Source organism: Cetorhinus maximus, chromosome 11 (genome assembly GCF_964194155.1).
Source record: "Cetorhinus maximus chromosome 11, sCetMax3.hap1.1, whole genome shotgun sequence".
Lineage (NCBI taxonomy): Eukaryota > Metazoa > Chordata > Chondrichthyes > Lamniformes > Cetorhinidae > Cetorhinus > Cetorhinus maximus.
In genome coordinates this window covers 109153848-109178480 of record NC_135889.1, presented here as the reverse complement: position 1 = coordinate 109178480, position 24633 = coordinate 109153848, and the positions used below count along the sequence as shown (strand labels likewise).

The 24633-nt window shown below is 42.9% G+C and overlaps 1 protein-coding gene across 2 annotated transcripts in view; it reads left to right on the top strand.

Annotated features, from left to right (window-relative positions):
- gli2a (GLI family zinc finger 2a) overlaps positions 1 to 24633 on the top strand; it is a 354425-nt gene that overhangs the window by 85962 nt on the left and 243830 nt on the right. For both annotated transcript variants that reach the window (XM_078552577.1, XM_078552579.1), the window contains one exon: positions 10124 to 10271. In XM_078552577.1, coding sequence (XP_078408703.1) covers positions 10154 to 10271 — 118 coding nt within the window. In that variant the 5' untranslated portion in view covers positions 10124 to 10153. The remainder of the gene's footprint in view (positions 1 to 10123; positions 10272 to 24633) is intronic.

The following is a 24633-nucleotide window of genomic DNA, read 5'->3' as shown; positions in this document are numbered from 1 at the left end:
CATAGTAACCAAACATCACAGCAACATTCCCGGCATTCGGCTAAGCCCCTGTTTTTTCCCCCTCAATTGACCATTTTCCCATAGGGCCAAGCAGCTTTTAAACTGTGCTCACTCAAATCTGACACTAGGTTAACTTAGTACAAATCTTAGTTACACGTAAACAAAGCCCAACTAAACTTGAATGTAAAAATCATAAATGCCCCACAATTATTCATTTGCTCTGTGGCGTCTTCTCACTTTGCCTTTACCTTGGGGTGTGGTTGCTACTGTCCCCAACCCTCTCCCCACCCCCTGCTTCTGCTTGAGCTGTGTCCACTGCCGGCTAATACCTACCTACGTGACACCGACTGCAGGCCGCGAGAGGCTTGTGACCCACACTGCAGCACCCCACTCCTTATTATCACCGGCGAAAGGAAAAGTGGGGAGGCGCTGGGCAGGGGGATTATGTGGTGAGAAGTGGCTGGCGAAGGAAGGAAATCAAAATGGACAAAAAAAAATGAATCGGGCATTTAGAGAAATTAGCGTTAAGACCCACACTTACTGAATATCTTGGTGTACCAGTCTTAATTCATTTCCCAAGGATGGTTTCATTCCTGTTAAAGATAACTTTCTTTTTCTCAGTGTAGATTATTTTAAGAGGCTTGACTGTAATAATCAACAGCTAAATCCTGCTTAACTGGAAGTGCGTCTGAAGCTTAAAGATGCATTCCTTTCTGGATCTGCTAAAATACACAAAAATTAAATAAATACTCAAGTGATAGCCATCACTTTCCAGCCTCTAAGAAGGAGCTTGAATAAAGAGCTGCACTTACTTTATACAAAATATGTGTATATTTCACAGATCATTTCCTTAATTCACAAATCATTTCTAAATCTATTGTTTTGTAAATTCTTTCCTACTCCCAGAATGTATCTGCAATGATGCAGCACTGCATCATGATGGCCCATTTACTGTCACCAGTGCATCGATTGAGGTCATGTCCCAAAGCTGATAGATCCTCGGGGACTGTGACCGTGATGCACTATCTCTAGATCCCGGGGGACTGTGACCGTGATGCACTATCTCTAGATCCCGGGGGACTGTGACCGTGATGCACTATCTCTAGATCCCGGGGGACTGTGACCGTGATGCACTATCTCTAGATCCCGGGGGACTGTGACCGTGATGCACTATCTCTAGATCCCGGGGGACTGTGACCGTGATGCACTATCTCTAGATCCCGGGGGACTGTGACCGTGATGCACTATCTCCAGATCCCGGGGGACTGTGACCGTGATGCACTATCTCTAGATCCCGGGGGACTGTGACCGTGATGCACTATCTCTAGATCCCGGGGGACTGTTACTGTGATGCACTATCTCCAGATCCCGGGGAACTGTTACTGTGATGCACTATCTCCAGATCCCGGGGGACTGTTACTGTGATGCACTATCACTAGATCCCGGGGAACTGTTACTGTGATGCACTATCTCTCCTCAACTTCTTTGCAGTTTTCAACCAGGTTGACCACACAATCCTGTTCCAATGCCTCTTCTTCAGCTCTGTTGGAGTCTCCCTTTGCATGTTCACCTGCATGGGGGTAGCCAGCCCATTTCTTGCAATGTTTGTTCCCTCAATCCCATCCTCCTTCTCCTGCACCAACCCTTGCCAACACCCCTCACCCCGACCAACCTCTGACCACCGCCATGACTTTCAGCTCCAGAGTTCACCATCCATCCTTGAGCTCTTCTTGCTCATCTATGTTCTGTCCTTGAACGCCGCCTGGCTCAGTTTCTACATGTTTGCTGCTGACATTCAGCTCACTGACACCCCTCTTGACACCTTGATTACTGTTTAACTGCTTGTCTGACATCCAGTCCTGGATGAGTCTTCATTTCCTCCAGCTGAACACTAGGAAGACTGAAGCCACTGCCTTTGGCTCCCAACACAAACTCCACCCCCTGACCGTTGGTTGTACCCCCCTGTACATTGTCACTGTCTCCAGCTGAAGCAGGCTACATTGCAACCTCAGTTCAGTTTAACCTAGATCTGATCTTCAGACCCCATGGGCCAGATTTTCAAAGGTCAGTGGCGTCAGGACTTGATGCGGACGGAATTTAAACATTTTCGTCCTGGAGTTCATTTCCAGATCCCAATACCCCCAGGACAGTCTGCATTTTCAAATTGCTGGCAGGGTGGGGGAAGGGAACAGGAAAACAGCTCATCTCCAATTAACAGCCCAGTAAGTGCCTTTTTTTCTTTTTAGGCAGTCCCTCAGGATCGAGGATGACTTGCTTCCACTCCACTTCGATGTGTTCTGAGGTGGCTGTTAAGTCCAATGTGCAATCTGCAAACCCTACCATATGCGGGGCAGGTGGTGCTTGGAGGGTCAGGGAGATGAGCTATTTGGAGATGTGTGTGCCCCCTCCAATGCCTCGACTTCACCTCTGTGTTCCTGACGAAGTCTCTCAATGTGTTTGGCGCTGCCTTCCCGAATCCGCAATTAACATTCTCCATTTTGGTCAGTCACAAGCTAGGGACTCCCATGAGTTGGTGGGTATGTTTGACCTCTTCAGGGACGCTATGAGGACATCCCTAAAGCGTTTCCATTGTCCTTCTGGGAATCCACTGCCGCGACTGAGCTCCAAGTAGTTTTGCTACAGTTGCTTCGGGAGTGTGATGTCAGGCATGTCCCGCCCAGCCCCAGTGGGTTTTGAGTGATTAGTGCCTTGATTTTGGGCAAGTTGGCTTGGGAGAGGACACTGTTGTTGGACAGTCTTTCTTGTCAATGGATTTGAAGGATCTTGCAAAGGCACAGCTGGTGGTACTTCTCCAGTGCTTTGGGCGCTGCTTTAGGTTGTTCAAGTGCCTGAAGCATTTGGGAGCATGGGGATCATTGCTGCCTGATAAACCATGACTTTATTCTTGAGTTTGAGATCCTGGTCCTCAAATACTCTCTTCCTCAGTTAGCTGAAGGCAGAGCTGGCACATTTGAGGTGATGATGAATCTTCTCATCTATGTCTGCCTTTGTTAAAAGGAGGTTCCCCAGATATGCAAAATGATTCACATTTTCCAGGATCTCGCCATTGATCTTAATCAACGGGGGAGGTGTTTTGCTGTGGGCGCTGGATGGAAGAGGACCTTAGCTTTCTTGGTGAAAGGCCCATTTTCTCATAGGCTTCAGAGAAAAAGTCTAAAGTGACCTGGAGCTCAGTTTCTGAGTGAGCACACACACAAGCATCTGCATCCTGTAGCTCAATGCTGGAGTATTTTTGGTTTTGAGTTGAAGGTGGAACAGTTTCCCATCTGTCCCATAGATTATCTCCATGCCTGTGGGTAATTTGCTGGAGGTGAGGTGCTGTATTGCAATGAGGAAGATGGAGAAGCGAGTTGGTGCAATGGCCCAGCCTTGTTTGACCCCAGTCTTTACTAAGATAGGGTCTGCGGTGGCTCCATAGGTGAGGATTGTGACTTGCCTGTCATCGTGGAGTAGTTGGAGGACAGCAACAAATTTATGAGGGCAGCCAAATTTGAGGAGGATACTCCATAAGCCTTCACAGTTGAATGGAGAACCCACTCGTCTTCAATTAACAACCCATTAAGCTCCTTTGGGAGCTTGTTAACAGGCCAGGGAGGCCTGGACAGCAATTTTCAAAAAGGATTCAGGCGAACCTGAACAGTCTAGTGCCTATTACTGCACAGCAGTCGGGTTCAAAGTGGGGAAACCTGAAAGTTTGCTTGCCTTGGATGGAAAGTTTCTGTACTTGGGGCATCTTGCACCAGGTTATGCACTTTACCTTCGTTTTGGCTGTTTCCCTTCAATTTAATGTTGCAGGACCTCCTGGAGCTGCCTGCTCTCTGTGGCAAGGCAGCAGCAGGCCTCAACATGGCTGCCATTTGCCTTGGTTGCTTACGCCAGGCAGCCAGCTCCTCCCTCCTTGAGATGCTCACCACCATGATTTGGGCGCCAAGCTCGCTTCCTACCCAATTAGGCCATTAGCAATTGAAAATAACATTGCATGAGCAATGCAGCTGAGGTGTGAGGTTGGGACCTGGAATTTATCTGGGTGTCAAGTTCCCAACCCCACTTTGATAATCCAGCCCTATATCTTCTCCAGTTCTAAGAGCACTTCACTCACACTGCCATAATGTTGTTAACCTTCATCCTTACTTCATATCCTAACACCAGTGAAGCCTTCATCCAGACTAGACTACGCCAGTGTTCTCCTTGCTGGTCCCTGCAGCCTCTCCCGCCATTCTAAAGCTTTCACTAACTGAAACATACCTAAAATGCTGCTGCCTGTATCTTATTCCACATTAAATCTTACATACCCATCATTCTGTCCTCAAACGAAAACAAAAAATGCTGGAAAAACTCAGCAGGTCTGACAGCATCTGTGGAGAGAGAGACAGAGATAACGTTTCGAGTCCGTATGACTCTTCTTCAGATCTGTCCTCATGTGTGTTGCTTCCGTGTAACCCAATACCTCAAACTTTAATCCTCATCCTTGTCTTCAGATCCTTTCATGGCTTCATCTCCCCCACCCCGCCCCCACATCCCCAAACTGTATAACCTTCTCTGGCCCTACAACCTGTACTCCCCAAATAATCCATTTCTCCGACTCTGACCTGTCACATTGCTATCTCTCTGCTATATTTTTGGCAGAAGATCATTCAATAGGTTCCACTCCCTGAACCTCCCCCTTGAATATTTCCGCCTCTCCATCTCTTTCCCCTCCTTCCCTTCCCCTCAAAATCCAAGCCTTTGACCAAGAGTTTGGCTGCCCTTCTTCCTGACACATCATCAGTTTTCCATATGCCCAGGTGCCTTGGGAGATTTCTTTTTTACATTAAAAGTGCTATACAAATGGAAGTCACTGTTCCATAGACAATCACCATCGGCAAACTGAATAGGAAATGTAAAAAGAGGACTGGAAATGGACAAGGGTCCGGATTTTCCGGACCCACCCCTGTCCGAAATCAGTGCGACCGGGACCGGAAAATTTGGGGAGCTGCCACTGGAAAATCCCACCCAAGCTCTCTTTATAAGAATATCAGTATGGAATTAATTCAGGTTTATGCTAGCTTATTCTCTTGTCCATATGGAGAGTTCCTGATTTTGATTGCGCTGTTATGGGTGGAAGTCAGTAATGGATGCCAGGCACTATAGTACATACAGGCCATAGGAAAGATCAGGGCAGGAAGGCAGCCCTAGGAAGATTTGCTGCTTTGCCTAGTAGATAGTTTTAAAGCAGCGTCACTGGAGGTAGATAACATTAAAGAAAGAAATACTTGCATTTAGAGAGTGCTCAGGACGTCCGAAAGTGCTTTACCATCACTGGGTCGAAATCCTGGAACTCCGTCCGTTACAGCACTGTGAGTGTACCTACACCGGATGAATTGCAGTGCTTCAAGAAGGCAGCTCACCACCACCTTCCTGAGGGCAATTAGGGATGGGCAATAAATGCTGGCCTAGCCAGTAATGCCCACATCCCAAGAAGAAATGAAAAAAACAGCCAATGAAGTAGTCTGAAGTGTAGCCACGCCTGTAATGTAGGGACATGTGACAGCCAATCTGTGCACTGCAAGGACCCTGAAACATCAATATGCACTGACCAGATAATCTATTATAGTGTTATAGTGATATTGGCTAAGGGTTAAATATCGACCAGGACACCAGAGAGAAATCCTCAGCCAGGATTTCCTGGCCCCGTCGTGCCAGGACCCGCTGCGGGAAATTGGGTGGTCCAGCCAAAAGCCCGTTGACTTTCGGTAGGACCGGCCGATCCCGGTGATGGATGGGGCCAGAAAATCCCACCCCTCACCTCTCCTTTGAGATAATGCCATGGGATCTTTTATGTCCACCTGAAAGGGCAGGTAGGGCCTCGGTTTAATATCTCATCTGAAAGATAGCACCTCTAGTAGTGCAGCTCTCCCTCAGCAGTGCAACAGGGTCTCAGCCAACAGGAAAAGGGAGAGTCAGCACATATTTATAGGAGGGTAATGAGCCCTTCTGTGCATGGATTGTGACATATTTGAGTTCCTCTATTTTGATCCAAGGCATAAGAGCATGAAGTGTAAAGCCAGCAAACACCATTCAGCTTGTTGCGTTCGTATGCTTTTAATTGGCCCTTTGCTGTTTGCCCCACCATGCTTAATTTCGTAAGTTCATGAAACAGCTAGAGGGAAATCTTTCAAGAGGAGAAAGCTTGGTAAATTTTCTCCTTAACCACAAAATCCGATGAAGCACACCCCACAAGATATCAGGAAGACATATTCAACCCAGACTGTTGTTGTATTCCAACAAATAGAATTCAATCCTAAAGCATTTCATCATTCATATCAGTGCCCAAAAGCCATGACCAGATGCCACATGAAGTACCAGCTACCATTAACTACACTTGTGTTAATTCGCAGGTAAGAAGTTGGCAGGTGTAGCCGGAGCCCCCCAGCAACCATACATTGCTGGATTTTTATGTCAAGCAAAATGTCATTCTAATATATTTGGTCCAATGGAGAGGGGATGTAGGGTGGTGTTAATGAATAATGCATTCCATTCTCTGCAGGGAGAAAATACATTTTTTTTTAAATCTCTGAATGGAGCATTCAATCCTTTGGTGGAATCTTTGCCCATAATGTCAGAGATATGTCCACGTGCCGATCCTGGCTTACGGCAATAGGAGTTGAGAAAACACGAGGTCATTTATGCTTTGTATAACTTCCCATAATATTCTAGATTTAGCAGATTGCTGTTCTATCTCACCCTTACTTAGATTAATCCCTTGTATAATGGGCCTCTATTGGATAAAGGAACATTAGTCAGTCTGTGACAGAGTGTCTATTTGGGAGTTTTGCCATTACACCACATGGGAGACATTTCATTGTTTAAATTAAAAGCATGATTCAGACCCCAAGGTCTTGCATATTATTCATTTCATTGCAGATCTGTAGTATCAAACTGATCTCAGGATAAACACGAGCAGACCGAGATTCAACCAACCCCAACTTTTTTTGTTTACTTGCCTTAATGGAACATTTCTCCTCACTAAAACAACGTTTCAGATTTGAAAGAAGAGTGTGGTGTTCATAACATAAATATTATTCCAAGCTGTGAATTTTGTTTCTGCAATCTTTTTTTTTAAAGCAATATTTTAAACTTTTGTACATCCTTGCCTCTATGTGCTTTTACTCTTTCTCTGCTCTAATGTTGTTTTAAATTATTCTGGATGTCAGTAACAGTGGCTCAGAGACGGCCACTTTTTTAAAAATGGGAAAAGCAAATTTCTGGTGCTTTTTAAAAGGAAGCCAAGTAGAGAGGTGAAGCGAATTCTCTGGGAGGAACTGGTTCTTGGGCTTTTTTCCCTGTATCACCATCTTTACTTTGATGTAGCTGGCACTTGGCTCCAGTGCAGTGGATCTGCTATTGCTTGAAGCAGTCCTGCTGTTCTGTTGGGGGATGTGGGGTGGGGTGGGGTAAGTGGGGTGGGGTGGGGTAAGTGGGTGGGGGGGTGAGGTGGGGGTTGGGTGGGGAGTGGATGTGGCGCCAGCTATGCCGGATCTCCTGCCCAAGAGAACAGCTAGAGTTAGCAATTGATGCCACAGGCCCACTGAAGAACTGGCCCTATCCATCACTTGACGTGGCAGACTGTTGGGAATGTCAGTCCAGCCAGGATTCAGTCCGATTCTCGGATCCGTGGAGCAACAGTCCTCTAAACCACATAGCTAATCTGCTCCCACTCAATAATGAATGATTTCCTAAAATGACTAATTGGATTATGCGTAACATTAGTCAGTTTACTAACTGAAAATTGATTTACAAGGCTTCAATTATTGTGCAATACATTAACTTTGATTCAAATATATCGTGCATTTTATGGAGTAGATTGATTTGACTATTTAATGAACTATGAAAAGATCTCTACTATAATAATAAATTGATCTACCTACATTTTCTGGTGTATCATTTCTGTATCCATTTCCATTCCTTGCCTGGTCTTGAGAACCCTGAAGGTCTGTGAACTCCTTGCGAGTTAGTTCTCTAAGTAAAAGTTAAACAATAATGTAAATCGTCTGCATGTCTCTCATTATTTATTGAAACCTTCAAAGTTAGAAGACAAATTAATGATTGTTACATGCTCATTGACCTACAGTGAGTATACGAGATGAAAGGGGCTAGGTTTTTAATTTGCCCATTATAAGGATTACTATTCACATTGGAAGTGAAAATTGGGCAGTTTGCCCAAGGCTGGCTGATCTGCAACACCGCTTTTATATCGGGTAGCAAGGTGCTGACCAACCACACAATGGCTGGGCTGGTCCAGGTGTGCCCAGTATGTGCAACATCTTAGGACAATAATGGCTACTTGGGCATGACTATGTTACCCTATTACAGTGACTTTCTGACTTGAACCATCCCATCCACAGGTAAACTACAAAGTCAGTCACCTTTCTCCATAGTTAGGTAGGTGATGGTTAGTGACAAAGGATCAATTAAATGATATACAACAACAACTTGCATTATATAGCACCTTAAGTGTTGCAAAGTGTCACAGAGCTCTTCACAAGCATGATTATCAAACAAAATTTGACATCAAGCCATAGGAGAATGTATTAGGACAGGTGACCAGAAGCTTGATCTCCTTAAAGGTGGAAAGAGAAGCGGAGAGGTTTAGGCAGGGAATCTTTGAGCTTAGGCAACTGAAGACATGGCGGAGCTATTAAAATCAGGGATGTGAAAGAGTCACGAATTGGAGGATGGCATAGATCTTGGAGATAGGGCTGGAGGAGGTTACAGAGATCGAGAGGGGTGATGTCATGGTGGGATTTGAAAGCAAAGATGCGAATCTTAAAATCGGTGCCTTGCTTAACTGGGAGCCAGTGTTTGTCAACAAGCACAGGGGTAATGGGTGAATGGGACTTGCTGCAGATTAGGACACAAATTTTGGTCGGCCTCTAGTTTATAGGTGGTGGAATATGGTAGGCCAGTCAGGAGTGCATTGGAATAGTAAAGCCTACAGGCATTAAAGGCATGGATAGGGTTTCAGCATCAGATGAGCTGAGGCAAGGACAGATCTACCCCAGTGTAAAGATTGCATCTACCTTCTACCTATGGCATGATAACAGCCATTCATCCACTTGCCTTTTTGGCTTGTAAAGACGAGAAGCCAAGAGAGATGGTGAGAGAATCATTAATGCTGCAACAAAACAAAATGTTCGCACTTTCAGAGCTATTATATACAACAGCCTGATAAGACTTTAAATTACCTTTGACCTGATTAGTAAAAGCATTGTGACTAGTTACTTTGATGATACAAACCATATTGGATGCCTCTAGCTTGTGTGTAAAGGCAGAATTAAATTGCTAAGGTTCTAGAGTGCAGTGTATATATCATTGAGGGGTACATTAGTGTAGTGGTTACGTTAATTGGCAAGTGATTCAGAGGCCTGGACTAATGATCTGGGGAAGTACAATTACATCCCACCGCTGGGGAATTTAAATTCAGATAACTAAATGAAAATCTTTTTAAAAAAATCTAGTATCAGTCACACTGACCAAAAAACTGTCAGATTATCATAAAAACCCGTTTCACACACTAATTTCCTTTAGGGGAGAATATCTGCCTTCCTTACCTGGTCTGGTCTTTTTGTGACTCCGGACCACCAGCAATGGGGTCGACTCAACTGCCCTTCCAGCAAGCCACTCAGTTATGTCGAACCTCTATAAAAGAAAACTCCAACAGCAGTGGTTCAAGAAGGTGGCTCACCACCACTTTTCCAAGGGCAATTAGGGACAGGCAATAAATGCTGGCGTTGCTAGTGACGCCCAAATCCTGTGATTGAATTTAAAAAATAGCAGGCCACTTTTATTTAGCTCTGTAATTATTGCTGTTTAATGGCGGTAAATGTAGGAATCTGAAATCGTACTTGGCAGGGCAAAAAACAGCTCCTGTGCACTAATAAACACCTTGGCCATTGGCCTTCGTGCTTATTCAAGGAAGAACCTATTTAATTCCTCACATGCTCTGTAATTGCACACCATCTAAATGTTTATCGCTCAGTTGGAAAACTCTTGTGCTGTTATAGATTACGGCTAAAATAATATTTCATTCAGTTTTATTTTTCTCTTCTTCATTGCAACTTAGATTCAGTTTTCTGAAGTATGAACAGCTACCATGTCTGCCCAAGCACAGACCACTGCCACTGAAAAGAAAGAGGGCAAAAGTTCCATTATTGAAGGGGATGTCTTCACGGAAGCTAACAAGAAGTCAGCAGCTTCGGCGGCATCACGAGGTACGTGTCAAGTTTGGGGACCTACACTGAGCCTCCTCCAACACCGAGAAAATCCAAATCTTACTCTTGTTTACTCAGTACACATCCTATTCCACAGGACTGTCCAGATGCAAAGCCCAAGTTTGGCTGATGAGGCAGATTGAATCACCCAATCGTAGAATCTCAGAATTTTTACAGCGCAGAAGGAGGCCATTCGGCCCATCATGTCTGCACCGTCTCTCCGAAGGAGCAATTCATTTATTACCATTCCCTGCCTTCTTCCCATAACCCTGCACATTCTTCTTTTGCAGATAACAGTCTAATTCCCTTTCGAATATTTCTATTGAACCTACCTCCACCACACTTTCAGACAATGCATTCCAGAGCTTAACCACTCGCTGCATAAATTTTTTTTCTCACATTGCCTTTGCTACTTTTGCCAATTACTTTAAATCTGTGCTCTCTTGTTCAGTTTCTTTATGAGTGGGAACAGTTTCTCCCTGTCTATTCTGCCCAGACACCTCTTGATTTTGAACATTTCTATCAAATATTCTCTCAGCCTCTTTCCTCCAAGGAAAACAGCCCTAACTTCTTCAAACTATCATCACAACTGAAGTTCCTCATCCCTGGAACCATTCTCGTGAATCTTTTCTGCAGTCTCTCCAATGCCTTCACATCCTTCTAAAGTGTGGTGCCCAGAACTGGATGCAATACTCTGGCTGAAGCCGAACTGGTGTCTTATACAAGTTCAATGTAATCTCCTTGCTCTTGTACTCTCTGCCCCTATCAATAAAGCCTTGGATACTGTATGCTTTATTAACCATGTTCTAAACCTGTCCTGCCACCTTCAATGACTTATGCACATATGCGCCTAGGTCCTTCTGCTCCTGCACCCCTTTAGGGTTGTACCCTTTATTTCAAATTGTCTGTCCATGTTCTTCCCACAAAAATGAATCACTTCACATTCCTCCGCATTGAACTTCATCTGCCACTTGTCTGGCCATTCCACCAACTTGTCTTTGTCCTTTTGAAGTTCTACACTGACATCCTCACAGTTCGCAATGCTTCCAAGTTTTCTATCATCCCAAATTTTGAAATTGTTCCCTGTACACCAAGGTCTAGGTTACAAAGAAAAGCAAGAGTCCCAATATTGATCCCTGGGGAACTCCACTACTCACCTCCCTCCAGCCCGAAAAAAAAATTAACCACTACTCTCTGTTTCCTGTCACTCAGCCAATTTCGTATCCATGTTAAGTCCCTTTTGTTCCATTAGCTATAACTTTTCTCATAAGTCTGTTGTGCAGCACTGTATTAAATGCCATTTGATAGCCCATGTACACCACATCAACGGCATTGCCCTCATCAATTCTCTCTCTCTACCTCTTCAACAAATTCCAGAAAGTTAGTTAAACACAATTTTCCCTTAAGAAATCCATGCTGGCTTCCCTAGTTAACCTGCCTTTGTCCATGTGACACATGGGAGGTAGGAGGTGACTTGTGTGGAGATTAAACACCAGCACAGACTAATTGGGCCAAATGTCCTGTTTCTGTGCTGTAAATTCCTTAGGCGGAATTTTATGGTCTCTCCTGCCAGCAGAATTTTCCAGGCCCTTGGAGGTCAATGGGTTTTTGAATGTCTCGTCACATTTTACAGCTCTGCTGCGATGTCATTTCTGTTAGAAATCATTTTACTGTAAAACCAGCTAGTGCAGGATCCAAGTGAAAGAAGAGGAGGTGGATTCCAGCCATTTGTGCAGTTACCATTAGCATTGGATTTGGGCCATGTGGGTTGTCAATGAACCAAATCTTGCTGGGCTGAAGGTGACTAAATCTGGTTTGAGAAATCCCAGTGCTGACCAGTTGCCTTCTTGTCTATGGTTCCTGGATTCCACGTAGTTGTGGAGTTGTCATTTTGAATTCTGCTTTCAGTATTTGTAATTGTTGAATCATTTATTTATTGCAATTCTTATAGAATTGAATCAATTTCAAGTACATTTCATTCACAGTTTGCTCCAGAGTTGTGTAAAACCAAAAACACTATAATCCACCGCACTACTGTAACTGTTGTTTGTTCAGACCTAATTTATGCCAATGATAGGGTGTAATCTTATCATTATTTAGTGGGCTGCTCCAGCAAGCAGTCAGTATTGTACAAGAGATGCTACTTGTATGTCCATGAATACATGAAAGGAGCTTTTAGAGATTCTTGGTTTGTGGATGGGTGTGTTCCCTTTCCCTAGGACAACATCCAAAATGTTCTTATTGGTGGAGTTCAGTGCAGACTTTTCTTTGGAGACCCACCTTGGTGACCATGCCTTGTAATCATGTGAAAAATATAGGAAGTGTGTCATTGACTGCTGTGGGAGAGGAGCCCCTTCTGTACCCTAAGCTCGATTTCCATTCCCTGCTTGATTAACCCAAATGGTGCAATATTTGAGAGCAATGCTAATGCCCTGTCGAGTTTTAGATCCAGATTGGAACAGACATGACAGGGTTAATGTCTGTTTGCACATGGTTGTGGAAGAACTTTGACTGATCACTTGGCCTTTCATCATTCCACACTTAACGTTCTCATAAGAAACAGAGAATAATAGTTGTAACACAGTGGGATGGGGTGGGCGGGGGTTGGAGTTCCTCTGAGAGTTATTTCTGGAACATTGGTCAATGCATTCATGTCAAATTTTTCATTTTCATAAAGTTGTTCACAGATGGGTTAGCGGTTTTATTCAATCATGCTCAGTGGAATTTCCTCTCATGGTGGCCCATGCCATACGTATATCTTTCCATTGAATGTGTGAGTTATATCGTTATACTAGGCAAATGTTTATGACCCTTAGAGCTTACATTTTCTGTGTGCTTCTTAGTATTCAGACTGTGTATTTCACACAGGCTGAATGGATTATGCTGTGTCCATGAAGTCAGGTGACACTCCCGCACCCATAAAATATATCCGTTAATTTTGTAGTTTTACCTTGATTGGAACAGACATTGATAGACTTCCCGGAACTTCACTGGCTGCACTGTAAGCATAACAAACCTAATAACTTGGAACGTTAAATCTGCAAAACCCATAATTTGCTTTAGCTTTAAAGCACACTTTCCCAAGTAGCATGCACTTGGGGAAGAAAAATCAATTCCCTCTGACTGCAGTTGTAATATGTAAGCTTTATCATGTCTTTAGCCATTTCACGATGTCACTCCACCTTCTGACAGGGGCTCGGACCTTCAGCTACTGAACGCGTTCAATCAGTCCTCCGAGCCACAGGCTGATTGATGGAGCCAAATGCAAACAATCACAATAGACTTCACCTGGCTGTTAACTTGCTCATTAAAAGAATTGGAGGCTGATTTCTTTAAAGTGCTTAAAATTGGGATTATTTGGGGCAAGTACTTAGAAAAGGAAGCAAGTGGCGGATCTTGTGGGTTTATGTTTTTTTTTGATCCACACTTATTATTTTTAACATGTTTGAAGATGTCAGTGGAGAAATGATAAAAGCCTAGTGTAATAAAGTTTAAAGAGTCAGTCCTTCTGAATTCAGTTACCAATCAGCTGACCATCATGTAGAAACACAGTAATGACTTACTCAAATGGCGAACTAGCATTAAAATTATATCCTAATCCAAGAAAGTGCACACCATCTCCCAGAATGTGATTCAGGTGCTGATTGAAGGGCATCTTTGAAGTGGAAATTTCAATCCTTATTTTTTTGACTTTTTTTCTTTTGGTTTTGATGTTCTAATGAAGAGTCTGCCAGCCTGACCCATCGAAGTAATGACTAGACCTTGATTGATCATTAGAATGGGCTTTTGGAACTGCTCGAGAGCAGTGGCTTTTCTTTATATAAGGGTTTAGCAAGTGAAGTTGGCAGGTTATTAAATGTGCACATGCTTTATTTACTGTATCGTAAGCACGGTGTGCGCAATGGCTGCTGGGCATAACTACCGAACAGTGTCTGCACTGTAGAGCACTTCACTGTATGCAACACACTTTAAAACTTTTCTGAAAGACACTATCAGGCGCTTCATTAATGAGAATTTAGGACAAAGGGAAAGAAATTAGTCTTGAATTTCTGCTGCTATGCTTCTCACTAACATGGGGTGGAAACCCTGCAGTCAATGGGATTTTTACCTCACTTCTGGCGAAATGGCGGGGATACAGTGTCAAAATAACCTGAGGAAGTTCTGGCATTATGCATATGTTTTTTATTAAAGATTTTCAGTTCATAGTGTGCTGGAGCAATTTTTCCCTCCCTGCCAAATGTGGCAAATAGGGATTCTTTACATGGCCAGTTTGACAACCAGTTGTACCTATGGTTGTTCCTATTTTAATATGAACCAAAAGTTGTCTCCTCATCGTGCCGCTTATTCTGCTTGTGGTGTCTTGATACTGAGCCAAACATAAAGTGAGTTTTTTGCGGCATTTTCTATTTTTATATGAAGTGGGGAAGTTTTCCTTCTCTGTCAAAGTTGAACCAATCTGAAAGATTGCTGGTATTCATCGGCCCATGGCAGGTTCTGTGCGCGCAGTATTGAGAAATGGACCTTTCTGACGAAAGACATAATGAAGGTGACTAAATTGTATTAATTGGGTGTACGTCTGCTGTTGGAAACAGGGCAGCACTTTCTTTGACCAGGTAGCTGTGGCCAGTCTAAGCATGACAGATATATTTCAATCGCAGCTGCTAATTGATTTTTCCTCACTGCGTATTATAGCTTACCCTCCCCACGCAGCCATTTCCTGGTGGGGTGGGGGCCACGTTTTCTGATTATAAATAACATGGTCTGATGAGATTTAAAATGCCTCTGTGGATGCACTTGCAGTTACTGAAATGTCACGCATCAGCAGCATTTCCTGACGTACTGCTCCTGGACAATCTCTCTAATATTCCCAGCCCCCCTCCAAATTTTAAATGATTTAATATTTCAATCAAGTCTTTAAAAATATGGTCAGGGCGAGCAGAAATTTTCATTTGCAGATACATAAATATCTCAACACTTTTTTTGTTAAATTGAATAAAATATGCATGAAGACTTTTTCCCTTCAGTTCTATCCTGAATGAGCTTGACGCTCTCAAATATTGTTAAAATACAACCTTATTACCTTTATGTCACAGTATAATTTAGTATTAGCTTCTTACTGGGGCAGCACAGGCAGAGTGAGAGCTATTGCACCAACAGCTCCTTTCAGTCATTTTAGCACTACTTCAACAAACAGCTGCTATAATATCTGGGTTAGTTCACTTCCTTGTCCGATGTAATTTATTTGCACCAATTTGCTCACTATCAAAGGACACACATATTGTTCAATTTTAATGTGTTATTTACACATAAAATAACCTATTTACAACTGTGAAAGTGCCGTAGGGAGAATGAATGGTCTTCTGCTCCCACCTATCTGTTATATCAGAGCTTAACAATCTGTTTTGCTAATAGAATCATTTATCACACTGTGGTAATTTATTGTGCGTTAGCAGTATGGGTCTCTCTCTCTGATCAAAGGAAACAGCATAGGTCTAATGAACTAAGACACATTACTTTACTTAACCCTTTCTTTGACATAATCCTGCAATGTGGTAAAAACGATGAAAAACAACTATAATCATTTTCTTTGGAAGGAGAAGGAGACAATGAGGAGTTAGGATTTAATTCAAAATATGTTGATCATCTGTGCTGTGATCTTCATTCTGAAGGTTCGATTTTTTTGGTTTGAATCAATTATTTTTAAACCAGAATGCCATCTTGAGGTTGCCTAACCTAATCAGTAATGATTGGTACCAAGCTGTCCAATTGTCTTTGAACAGTCACAAAAATTTGCAGTGTAAGAAAAAACATTGCAAGTGAAATAAAATAATCTGTATAACTGTTGTGGGAAACATTCCAGTTGTTCTTTGAAGGCTCCTCTCTTGTTATGATTAGGGTTACCAAATGTTATGGTGTCAACTGTTGCTCGGTTGGTAACGCTGTTGCCTCTGAGTCAGAAGGTTGTGGGTTCAAGGCCCACTCCCCTTGAGCACAAAATCTAGGTTGACTCAGCAGTGCTGCACTGTCAGGTGAGATGTTAAACTGAGGTCCTGAGTGCCCCTTCAGGTGAATGTAAAAGACGCCATGACACTATTGAGAAAAAAAAGACGGGGATCTATTCCCGATCATTTATTCTTCAATCAGCATCACGTCATGTGGTCATTATCACATTGCAATTTGCGAGAGCTTCCCGCACGCAAATTAGCTGCCTCAGTTCCTACATTACTACAGTGACTACATTTTAAAAGTACTTCAGTGGCTGAAAAGCATTTTGGATTGTTCTGAGGTCACGAAAGGCGCTATATAAATGTAAGTCCGTCTTTTAACAGTGGCTGGATATTTTTCTGGAGGTTTCACCACATTGCCACCCCACCACACCCCCCCACCCCCCAACACCCCCCATGCCCCACCACCACATCTTGACCTGCCATGTCCAATAAAACAGCTTTTTCCCTGTCTCCAATATTCTTATAACTAACAAGTGAAAGTGTTCAAAGAAATTGGAAAAAAAAACCCTCATCAATTTTGAATTTGTCCTTCGATTTTTCTCCCAAGTTGTTTGCAGTAGAGTCCAGGAGATTAATCTTCATTTCTGAAGCCTCCAGGGTCAAGCCTGGAGGGTTGGCAACTCTTGTTGAGATTGGTGTCACCAAAGTGGTTGTCATTACGGGTCTATATAACCCTGGCAAATAGGTAAAAATCAGCAAACATTTCTCGCCATTGCTGAAATTCATTTACTTGGCCAAATTGCAGGGACAGACAAAAAACAATTAGGTTTTATTTTGCTGAAAATTATTTTCCGTGATTTTCTTTTTTAACTTGGTATTGAGATGTGATAAGATCTGAATCACTTTTTAATGGTCAACTCAAGTAGTGTGGTAATTAAGGGCAGTGTTAGTGTCTTTTCATCAAGCTTTAGATCCAGATTGAAACGAACATTATAGGGTTAATGTGCGTTTGCACATGGTCGCTGGAAGAACTTTGACTGATCTCTTGGCCTTTCATCATTCCACACTTGACGTTCTCCTAAAACACAGAATAATAGTTGCAACAGGTTGCGGGGGTGGGGTATGGGGGGGGAGGGGCAGGGTTGAAATTCCCCTGTGTGCTATTTCTAGAACATTGGCCAATGCATTCATGTCAAATTCTTCATTTTCATAAAGTTATTAACATAGGGAGTAGTGGTTTTATTCAAATACAGTAGTAGTCAGTGAAATTTCACCATGCTGACCCTCAGCTTATGCGTTCTTTCCTATTGGAAGTGCAGAATGAATCATCATTCTGAGCTAGCTGACATCCCACTTAACTGAGATTTCCAAGTCAAGATTGGACCCCAGGAAAAGTTACTGGCTTTTTCTAACATTGGAATGTTCCCCCTTCGGTAAGGGATGACTAAGGGTCAAATTGATGTTCTGCCCACAGACACTTGTGAAATAAATTCATTTTGAGCGCTGCCCTCCAGGTCTGTAATCTGGCTTGTCCTGCCATTTTCATTTCTTTTTCAATCGGCATTTAAAGGTGCATTTCAACTCCAGTATGTATGAGACATGTGAAGTGTAGCTCATTAATTGAATATTTGCATAATGCACAAAATTAAAGTAGAGAAACACCTGGGATCATTATGTTGTTACTAGCTGCTGGAGTTCAAGAGGTCAGCACACACATTAGCCAAGTACTTAAATGGATTGAACCAGTTATGGAACGCAGTGATGAGGGGGTGGGCTTTTGTCACATGGAGATGTAGAAGCCATTGAGTGCAAGTTAGTTTACCATGTATGAAACGTATAGAGACCAAGGAGGGCTGGAATAGGCTCAATGGGCCAAATGGTCTCCAGGTGTGCCTCAATGACCTTTTAATAACAGTATAAAGTGAACTCGCGAAATAATTCGTTTATAGATAAAGTGTAAATCCTACACCTTGCTTCCCAGGTCAGAGGAAGCGGGGAAAAATATTGTTGGGTTCCCTTTTTCCACCTCATAAGGTTTGGATCATTTGTCAGCCCTCTTGTCTCAGTACTTGAGCACGTTAGCTAGGCTGCTACTTAAGACAGTATTAAGAGAGTGCTACAACATCCTTCAGGAGAGATTTTAAGTGACGATTCTCCTGTCCAAAGTTTGGGGTCTGTCGAAGCCGGAATCCTTCCAGCCAAATTTGGCCAAAATTTCAACGACAGATTAACTGGTCATTAATTTTATTGCACTTTATGGGACTTCGGGGGTTATTTTACTTTTATAAGTGGACGAAAAATGAGTTATAGTAAATCAGTGCCTGTTCCATTCCTCACCCAGTTAGAATTCAGGCAAGGTATAGAACAGGCTCCTGATTCACTACAGCTGTTTTTTTGCTCATTGATAAATATTAACATGGCTGCCTTTGTGTGCACTATGGCTGCCACATAATAAACGGTCACCCATTGTACGAGAAGCACTTTGAGACATCTTCAGTTGATGGTGCCCTGTACAAACTGAAGTCCTTGACTTTCTGAAAGTTGGCACCTTTTACAAGGTACATCAGAATGACCTAGCTTGGAAGTTCTCTCTCTTGTATCTTACCTCTTGTCACTTTTTGCAGATGATTCAGCACAAATTGGAACTCATTGTGTATATGAAATTGTGCATTGTCTCACCACAGTTAATGTTTTCCAAGAGTATAGGATATAAATTACTGCTGACGATACTGTTGTACCAATGCTAATACTCTCATACCAAATTCTCCTTGCCACAATATTACCAGAGGGTTAATAGCTCCATTAATATTTGATTTAAGCATATTTAACACTCATTAGATAACATCACTGACAATCATTTCTATACATAGGTAACAATAAATGACTTTTTAAGGAATATTTATATGTAGTTAGGTTGCTACTATCAGATGTCTACATTTTAAAAACTATCTGATCTCTACTACAATATTAATTTCTGTCAGTTCCAGGAAATACATCAACAAATAGTCATCAGAAATTGAAAACAAATGGTTGATAATTGTGCAGACCAGTGATATTGATGTCAGCGATAGCTTGATAGCTGAGTGGGTAAATTCATGACCGGATACTAAGATGCCCAGAAGGCTAACCGATATCAGCCAAGGCAACATCTAGAGCTTTACAATTGGGCCTCAGCTGCCCAGATCTGGGAAGAGGAAAAATCTGCAAAGATTCCTCCTTCTGATCAATATCCCATGACTTCTACTGGAAAGTCGCGGGCATCGATTAAGGGTGGGATTGGGTTAGCAGTCTGTCTGCATATAACATTTTAAGTTCACAGTTGAACTCTAGTAACACACAACTAAGTTTAGGAGCACTACGAAAAGCATAAAAGGGGAGGTTGGGAGATTCTTTTTCCAGGTTCATTGTTTGTATTACCACACGTTGTTTAGGTGAGTGCAATACTGGCTGCTTTCGAGGCATTAAAATAATCGTGAAGGAAAAATATTAGCGGGTATGGGCAAGAGCAGGGAAATGTGATGGTTGTAGATAGGCTGGTATGGAGCTGCCATAGGGTGAAGCCCGATGGACCAAACAAGCCTCTGTATATAATGCTTGGCCATTCAGTTAACTGTATTTGAAGTTGCTGACCCCCATCAAATACATCAGCAGGAGCCATTGCCTTTAGCAAAGCAGAGATTATAGGGTGAAATATTGAGATGGATTCTGATGGTAGCATCTTTGTTGATATGAGGGTTGTACTTGGCTCCATACTGGAAAACTCACTCTGGAGTTTTTAACATATGAGCATCATCATTAGAGGTACCTTCTCCTCCAGTTACCTTCCTCCATTATTACTATTTATTTTACACCATTTATGTATTTTTCTTTAAAAGTATGTCCAAAAAGCCCTTGGATGTTTCCACAGCCTCATCTTCCAGCCTATCACTATGTAACAATGCAGCGAACTTGAGATGTTTTTAAAAAAAAAACCTTGTAATTGTGGACCTTGTACAATCAGTCTGCATAAGCTGATCATGGTTTCTGACTATGTTAAGTTTCAAGGACCTCTCAGGCCACTTTATTTCAATATTTCGATTGGCCAGCAATGACGTGAGATCTGAAATCTACTTAAGTGCTTATTTTTGCTGATTGTAATTAATTTGGTGCAATGTGAGTTGCCTAGTATTGTTAGCCATTCAAAGCAGCAATTGTGAGTGAACAGCCTGAAATTAAATTAGCTTGGTAATGTAGATGTAAATGAGCATTTTTCCTCCCACAGTTGGCATCAGATGTCAATGTTTCTTTAAGAGATCAGGCAGGTTAAGAAGTCCATTGAATGTGCTAATTTTTACACAAACAGGGGGATCTGTCCTGTTCAACTTTCAAAGAAATAGACTTGATTGATCAGTGCTATTTTCTCACAAGAACTTAAGTACAGAAAAGGTTATTTAGTCCACCAAGTCACACCAAAACACTGGTTTGGGCCTCAACTGGAGTATTCTGTCCAATTCTGGGCATCATTCTTTAAGAACGATGTGATGGCATTAGAGAGGGTGCAAAAAAGATTTAGGAGAATAGCTCCATGGTTGGGAGACTTTAGTTACGTGGACAGATTGGAGAAGCAGTTGCTGTTCTCCTTAGCAAAGAGAAGATTAAGAGGGATTTAACAGAGGGCTTTAGAACCATGAGGGTTCTGGACACAGTAGATGGGTGAAACTGTCCCCGTTGGTGGGAGGATCGAGCATCAGAGGACATTTAAGGTGATTGGCAAAAGAAGTAATGGTGAAATGAGGGAAAACTGTTTTACACAGCAAGTTCTGGAAATGCACTGCCTGAGAGTTTGATGGAGGTGGATTCAATCGTAGCCTTCAAAGGGGAATGGGATTAAGCACCTGAAGATAAAATAAAAATTGCAGAGCTATGGAGAAAAGATGGAAGAGTGGGACTAGGTAAATTGCTCTTGCACAGAACCAGCATGGACATGATAATCAAATGGCCTCATCTGTACTGTAACCGTTCTATGATTTTATGAAACCTGGCCCTTCACAAGAACACAAGAAACCAAGAAATAGGAGCGGGAATAGACCACACGGCCCATTGAGCCTGCTCCGCCATTCAATACGATCATGGCTGATCTTGGGCTTCAACTCCATTTTACCGCTCGCTCCCCATATCCCTTAATTCCCCAAGAGACCAAAAATCTGTCTACACCGGCCTTAACTGTATTCAACGATGTAGCATCCATAGCCCTCTGGGGTAAGGAATTTCAAGGAGTCACAACGCTTTGAGTGAAGAAAATTCTCCATCTCAGTCCTAAATGATCGGCCCCTTATCCTGAGACTGTGCCCCCGTGTTTTAGATTCCTCGACCAGTGGAAACAACCTCTCAGTGCCCGCCCTATCAACCCCCTTCAGAATTTTGTAGGTTTCAATGAGTTTGCCTCTCATTCCTCTAATCTTTGGAGAATATAAGTGCAATTTACTCAGCCTCTCATCCTAAGAGAAACCTCTCATCCCAGGGACCAATTTAGTGAACCTTCACTGTACTGCCTCCAATGGAAGTATATCTTTTCTTAAATGTGGAGACCATAACTGCGCACAGTACTCCAGGTGTGGTCTCACCAAAATCCTTCAATAGACTATACACAATCTGCCCCGCCCTGGATTTGGCTCTATACTTTAAAAATTGAAATATAATTTGACTGACTTCCCAAAGTTTAAAAATCTCTTTCACCCGTCCTCACATGTGCATTAATCAAGCCCTGACAGTTGCCGTGCAAATTCCACCCTCCACCCAACCCCCACCCCATTCTATAATGCCTCATGATTCAAGCCAACAGTGCAGTCACAAACATTTGAGATTCAAGAATCAAGTTGCAGTGATGAGCATGTGGTACTTGAAGCAATCTATTGTACAGCACGGTTCCACATACACTCTGATGCTTTAGACTTCCTGGGGAATGGTGATAATTTGTTTAAGGGCTGCATTTAGCACGAGGGGAGTAACTCCAGTAAGCAGAGTTTTTTTTTACCTCTATCCTACCCATTTAAGTTCAATATTTTAAGTAAATCATGCACACCAAATATGATTAAAAACAGATTTAAAAGTCCGTAACTTATAAGATATTGTATTGCAAAATTCATACAGAATAAGATAGTGCCTTGGGATGTTTTATCATGTTGAAGGTGCTATATACTCGAGTTGTTGTTGTCATAGTAAATTAAATGGGTGGTTCATTGTCAAAGATTTAGATGATTATCAACCATTCACTGAAAGATAGTAGTATGAAGTTGTTATTAAGAGACTAATTCACCACTGCAGCTGCAGCTCGGTGTGCTTTGATTATTGTTGTTGAGGCGGGTGATATGTCTTCTATAATTTCTTGATGGGCCACACTTAGAATATTACATCCTGCTCTGGACACTGCCTTCAAAAGAAAGGGTCCAGGATAGAATGATGAGGATCATTCTGCAATTTAAAGCTTTAAATCAGCAAGTAAAGCTTACAGAATTTAAGTAGTTTTCTTTGGAGATAAGCAGATTAAGAGAGGGCACGATTCAAGTCTTTAATAAGCTAAAAAGCACAAACAATGTGTCTGTAAGCAAGTTACTTAAGCTTTGATTCTAGAACTAGAGGGCAGATTGGCAAACCACAAACAGATGTAAAGAAACTTATTCTCTCAGAGAATAGCAAATTTGTACAATAGATTCCCTTCAAATTAGTTAATGTTATGCTAATTAACTCATTTCATATTCCTCTTTAATGTGGCAGGGATTTCAAAACGTGAGGGAAGACAAAAATAATCGTTATCAACTTGTCAATAATGTACTTTTAGTTCAGAAGTTAGATTAAAACAAAGTTTTTAAAGTTAAACCATATGTTAAACATCTAAGGCTTCCCGGAAAGCATTCTGAATAAAGACTGTTGCTCTGCAAAGACACTAGACCAGGAGGATTCAATGTGTTATTGAGTTAGGAGATCTCTGCTGGAAAAATGGCTGGGGCATTATAGATGGGGTGAGATTTTGCCAAAGCAGTGGGGGGTCCCATCGTTGAGGTAGTTTTCGATTGGCCGGCGTGCTTGTGCTGGAGTGGCAGCATCCCCCATGATATTGTAGGAAACTCTTTCGAGTTATCAACAGTCACAGATTGCAACTCTTTCGAGTACAATCACAGTTCTTGGTTTCCGGGGGTGGGACATGAACCCACAACCCTCTGATTCAAAGGCGAGGGTGCTATGAACTGAGCCACAGCTGACACCTCCTGATATTGCAGGAAGACGCAGTTAAGAGCTGACAAGCGGGGAGGCGGCCAATTAAGGACGGTGGGAGGGCCTTCCAAACTGCCAGCCCAATCGGAGGGCCAGAAGCCCTGGAACCTTGGCAACACCACTGGCTGCTGCAGAGGCAGCAAGGAGAACGCAAGGGTGTCTCCATTCTGAGGTGCCAGCATAAGGGTGAACATTAAATACATTTTTATGGGGGTCAAGGAGGTAGGGCCGGGAGAGCGGAGGGGGAAACCCTCCAGCGGCAGAGTTGGGATCGTGGGGGTCATCATTTGCTATCCCTGCGCCATGGTGACCTCTCCACCGCCTACAAAATGCCAGCGACCTGGGGACATTACCCTTATTTGGGCCATTAATCGGTCAAATTAGCTGCCCACCTCTGCTCAGCAGGCAGCTGAGCCCCTGCCAGTCCCTCCACTAGGGCACATCCCCAGCAGTGGGAACCACCCCCACCCACCACCTCCATTCCCTGGGGACTGTTACACTTCTACCCCATGGCCTCACTTAATTCCCCTACCCCCCCTCCACCCCCTGCACCTTCAACTTGGCTAGGGTGCAGAAAATCAGCCACATTCCCTGCTCCTGACCTATTCACTGATCCAGCTGGGAAGTGCATGTCCGTGGACTTTGACTGAGGATGTGATCAGTTATTATGCTCACCCTGTGGTCAAACTCGCCATCTAGGTTCATTCTTGACACAGGAGCATTTATACATCATTAGAGAAGTAATTCTGACACCCTGTGCTCTCAGCAAGACAGGAGAGAATAAAATGCAAGACAAACAGGCAGGTACTTGTGTAGATGTGTTACGAAATGCATAAATGTGGATGGAAATGAATGTTAAAAATTGCTTACTTCAGCAGAGAAAGGTCCCAAGCTAATTCCAAAGGCTCAGGCGCTGTGTTGCCCAAAGATTAAGTGCAGTCGCTCCAGATTATTTTGCATTCGCTTGATTAACTGGACTTCCCAGCCCGTCACATCTGTCTTGCTGCAGTCGGGTTTGTTGGCTGCGAGCAGATTGATGTTACGAGCTGTACGTTGCTTTGCTTTTAGTGAGATGAATCTCAGCTGGGCTTGGCGTTGTTTCCAGAGGTCCTGCGGTAACACTGCACCTTTCAACCTGCCTTCTAGGTAACGTCCCTCATACA